The sequence below is a fragment of the Mandrillus leucophaeus genome, unplaced genomic scaffold (genome assembly GCF_000951045.1).
Source record: "Mandrillus leucophaeus isolate KB7577 unplaced genomic scaffold, Mleu.le_1.0 Scaffold121, whole genome shotgun sequence".
NCBI classification, from domain to species: Eukaryota; Metazoa; Chordata; class Mammalia; order Primates; family Cercopithecidae; genus Mandrillus; species Mandrillus leucophaeus.
In genome coordinates, this window is record NW_012100432.1 from 5,146,224 (window position 1) to 5,151,036 (window position 4,813).

The window sequence follows — 4,813 nt, forward strand, 5'->3', positions numbered from 1 at the left end:
CGTTGTCTTTAATACTCATGAGGGTTGTTTAATGAGCTCCCTGGCTTTGAGGATGTCCGGGAAGGATCATGTTTGCTCATTCTTTGAGGAAGGGAATAACAAGTTTTTCTACCTAAGACAAGTCCACTGAAGTAGATCCTGTCAAGATTCCTAAGAACAGAAACTGATGGAAGGAAGAAAACTTCCATGGCTTTAAACTTTTAGACAAGAGAGGATTTGCTTAACTTGCTTGACTTCAGTGGAAGTAAATGAGGGGAGTTACAGATAATACTTTTTCAAACTGGCTTCAGGTGATGTACTATTGAGGAGAAATGCATTTTCAATGGTCATAAGGACTTGGAAGCTCTCCAAGGAGGCTGAGAGAAGTCTTGAACACATTCCAACAAAGCAGTTATAGTATTCAGGAGTTCATATGCATTTTAAGTGCCGTAGTCACCCCAGGATCATGTTAACACAAACTAGAAAAGTACAAATATTCACAATCTTCACAAGCCCTAAGTAAAAAGTATCATACCCTTTCTTGAAATTAATGATGCTACTGAGATTAATAGATCAGATTTCATTTCCTCCTCAAAGCAAATTGGTTTATCTTATTTGTTCATTCATTCAACAAATATTTATGGAGTGCTTCAGAATAAGGACACTGATGATTCAGTGTTAACAAGACCCTACCTCCCTAGCAGCTTAAACTCAAGTGGGAAAACTCATAAACTATTAATGGAGACTTACACTTCCAGTCCCAATGGATTAACAGGGACCAGATTTACTCTCCCGTCAGACATAACCAAAGCAGAGAAACGAGAGCAATACACAAAACCATGACTTTCCAAACTCTGAACTTCAGGCAATGCAAGACAGTGGTCCTGAGAGACAGAAAACAAGGTGAGACCTACTGCCTTGAAAGACTTTCCACGCTATGCAGGGAAGGACAATCCAGGCAGAATCCAGGGGGTTCTGGAGTTCAAAAACAGGGCTGAGGACTCGGGGTGATGAAGGTAGCTAACATTTGCAGGACAGAGCTCCAGAGAGGAGACAGCTACACAGAGAACCCTGGATATCTGGAGAGAGAGAGGAGAGCCCTCTTCTAGAACCATCTGAAAATATCAGAGGGGGCTGGGTGCGGTGGCTCCCGCCTGTAATCCCAGCACTTCGGGAATCTAAGGCGGGTGGATCACCTGAGGTCAGGAGTTTGAGACCAGCCTGGCCAACATGGTGAAAACCCGTCTCTACTAAAAACACAAAAAAGTAGCCAGGTGTGGTGGTGCATACCTGTGATCCCAGGTACTCGGGAGGCTGAGGCAGGAGAGTCACTTGAACCCAGGAGGCAGTGAGCTGAGATCGCATCACTGCACTCCAGCCTGAGCAACAGAACAAGACTCTGTCTCGAGGTAAAAAAAAAAAAACCACACACACTCACATTAGAGAGAACAGTCCTCAGTATGCACACAGGGAACAGTGTGAGTTCAATCAGCCAGGCTGAAAAACTCATAATTCATAAGGCATGGTGCAGCACTCAGGAAAATCAGCACTGGGGAAGGATTTGCCCTAGACTGAGCACCGCGCCAGAGCTGCCTAACAAATTACAAAGCGAGACCCGTAAGGATCAAACTACTTCCATGTCACTGGACGGCATCCCTACACAAAGATAGAGAGTATATATAAGAATGCATATCCAGCACCTAAGACGGTAAAATTCACAAAGTGTGGCATCCAATCAAAGACTATGAGGCATGCAAAAAAAAAAAGACTCATTATTAAGGACTTGTATCCAGAATTTATAAAGAACTCTCAAACTGTCGGGCGTGGTCACTCATGCCTATAATCCCAGCACTTTGGGAGACCAAAGTGGGCAGATTGCTTGAGCTCAGGAGTTCAAGACCAGACTGGGCAACATGGCAAAAGCCCGTCTCTACCAAAAATACAAAAATTAGCCCAGCCTGGTAGTGCACACCTGTAGTCCCAGGTACTTGGGGGGGAGTTGAGGCATGAGAATTGCTTCAGCCTGGGAGGCAGATGTTGCAGTGAGCCAAGATCACGCCACTGCACGCCAGCCTGGGTGACAAAGTGATTCCATCTCAAAAAAAAAAAAAAAACAAAAAAAAACCACACACACACCCAAAACACACACACACACACACACACACACACACACACATATACAACACAAAACAAAACCAACCAAACAAAAAGAACTCTAAAAGAATCACAAACCCAGCCTGGGCAACATGGCAAAACCCCATCTCTATAAAAGCTACAAAAATTAGCTGGGTGTGGTGGAGCAAGCCTGTGGTCAGGAGGAGGTGCTAGGATTGCTTGAACCTGGGAGGTTGAGGCTGCAGTAAGCAGAGATTGCGCCACTGCACTCCACTCTGGGAGACAGGGTAAGACCCTGTCTCAAACATACGCGCACACACACAGAGGCAAACATATACACACACACATAGAGGCAAAAGATTTGAACAGGCACTTCCACAATGAAACACCACTACACATCTATAAAAATGGTAAAAGTTTAAAAGACTGACCATATCAGTAACAAACATGTGCAAGATTGCAACTCTCATAGATTGGAACTCTCATAGACTATCACTTTTGGTGGGAATGTAAAATGGTACAGCCATGCTGGAGAACAGTTCAGCGTTTTCTTAAAACACTAAACACATACCTACCATGTGGCTCGGTCATTCCACCCTCAGGTATTTGCCTAAGAGAAATGAAAGCATACGTCCACATGAAGACTTGTATACAAATGTTCATAACAGCTTTATTTATAACAGCCCCAAAATGGAAACAACCGAGGCGTCCATCGATAGGTCAATGAACAGATCTATTCAATGAAGTAGTACTCAGCAATGAAAAACACAAAAACTCTTGACACATGCTACCACATGGATGAATCTCAAAATAACTAGACCGAGTAAAATAAGCCTGACCAAAAAAGGGATACATATTGTATGATTCAATTTACATAGAATTCTAGGACATGCAAACTAATAATGGGGCACAAGAGCACTTGGGGATGATGGGTCCATTCTTCACTTCAATCACGGTGACAGTTTTACGTGGGGTACACATATGCCAACACACTGTACACTTTCGATACATGCAGTTTATGGGGTATCAAGTACACCTCCGCAAATAAAAATATTGATGGGCTCTACATTCTGGAGACACTGGCAGTAGAACTATTATTTTCAGCCTGAAATATTAGCTACACTTTGGTAAAAATACTTTTGAATTTTATCTTCACAGTGATAGCAAGGAAAACAAAAGGTATACACATTCACTGATTGAAAAAAAAGTCATAAAGTTGTCCCCGTATCTGTGGGGGGTTGGTTCCAGGACTGCTGAGGATACCAAAATCATCAGATGCTCAAGTCCCCGATAAAAAATGGTCCAGTATTTGCATATAACCTACCCACATCCTCCCGTATACTTTAGATCATCACTAGATTCCTTATATGACCCCATACAATGTAAATGCTGTGGAAATAGTTGTTATACTGTATTAGAGAATAATAACAAGAAAAAAAGTCTCCATGTTTGGTACAGATGCAATTTTTTCTTAAATATTTTTGATCTGCAGTTGGTTGAATCCACAGATGCGGATACAAATACAGCAGGCTGTCTATATACTAAGAAAAACTACAAAGTGAAAATGAGGAATTCTCATTCGGTAAATGAAACCAAATCTACCGTATTTCTCAACAACAAATAAAACCACCTAAGAGTCAATCATTTGGTGTCTGACGGCCGTCTCTCTCCTGCATATTGCTGTGGTTTACAGCAGTGGTGCCCTTGGGTTCAGAAACCTGAACTGTGGTCTTCAGTTGTTCCTCAAGCTCCTCTATCAGAGGTCCAGACACTCCAAGAGGCTGGGAAGAGGCAAGTGGCTTTCCCTGACTGGCATCAGACTCCTGGACGGCTGTGTTTCTGCATACTCCACCATCAACAATAAGAAGGGCACTGCTTTCTTCAAGAAAGGGACCTTGCAAAGAATTAACTGTCTCAGATGAACTATCTTTGAGTTCATCTTGTTCTGAATCTGAGTCTGAGTCTTCGTTTCCAGATGACACGGTGCTGTCTGAGTCCTCCGAATCACTTGCCTCAGAGCTGGAGCAAAGTGTCTGCTGCCCAGAAACTGAATGGGCTGCTTTTAATGCAGTTTCCTCCTCCTGGACAAGCAGTGCTGCTGCTTCTAGTTCTTCCAGTTCTAACCCCAGCTGGGCCTTTGTAAGGGAGACTTCCTTTAAGGCTTCTGCAAGAGCTGCCAACTTTTTGGATCTTGAAAACATTTTAAGAACAAAGATTAGAATTATTTATTAATTGGCCTGAGGATAACAGGGTATACAGCTTCCAAAACAATAAAGTTGAATCCATATTTTAAATGGCACACCAGGATATATACCATAACAGATCCAAGATATATATGTAAAAACAGATCCAAGATATACATATTTTTAAAAAAGCGATTACAAGTATTACAGGGAAACACAGATTTCCTTTATGACCCTAAGAAGGAGGAAGGCTTTTCTAACTATGACTCAAAATTCAGAAGCCACAAAAGAGAAGACTGATAAATTCAACTAAATAAAATCAATTTCTTGGCCAGGTGTGGCGGCTCATGCCTGTAATCCCAGAACTTTGGGAGGCTGAGGTGGGTGGATCACCTGAGGTCAGGAGTTCAAGACCAGCCTGTCCAACATGGTAAAACCCTGTCTCTACTAAAAATACAAAAAAATAGCCGGGCACAGTGGCAAGACACCTGTAATCCCAGCTACCTGGGGGGCTGAGGCAGAAGAATCACTTGAAC

At 42.6% G+C, this 4,813-nt stretch overlaps 1 protein-coding gene across 3 annotated transcripts in view; it reads right to left on the reverse strand.

Moving 5' to 3' along the window:
- Positions 1–2,737: 2,737 nt before the first annotated feature.
- Positions 2,738–4,813, reverse strand: part of SHQ1 (SHQ1, H/ACA ribonucleoprotein assembly factor) — a 111,408-nt gene continuing 109,332 nt past the window's right edge. For all 3 annotated transcript variants that reach the window (XM_011971279.1, XM_011971280.1, XM_011971281.1), the window contains exon 11: positions 2,738–4,284. In XM_011971279.1, the coding sequence (XP_011826669.1) occupies positions 3,732–4,284 (553 nt within the window). In that variant the 3' untranslated portion in view covers positions 2,738–3,731. The remainder of the gene's footprint in view (positions 4,285–4,813) is intronic.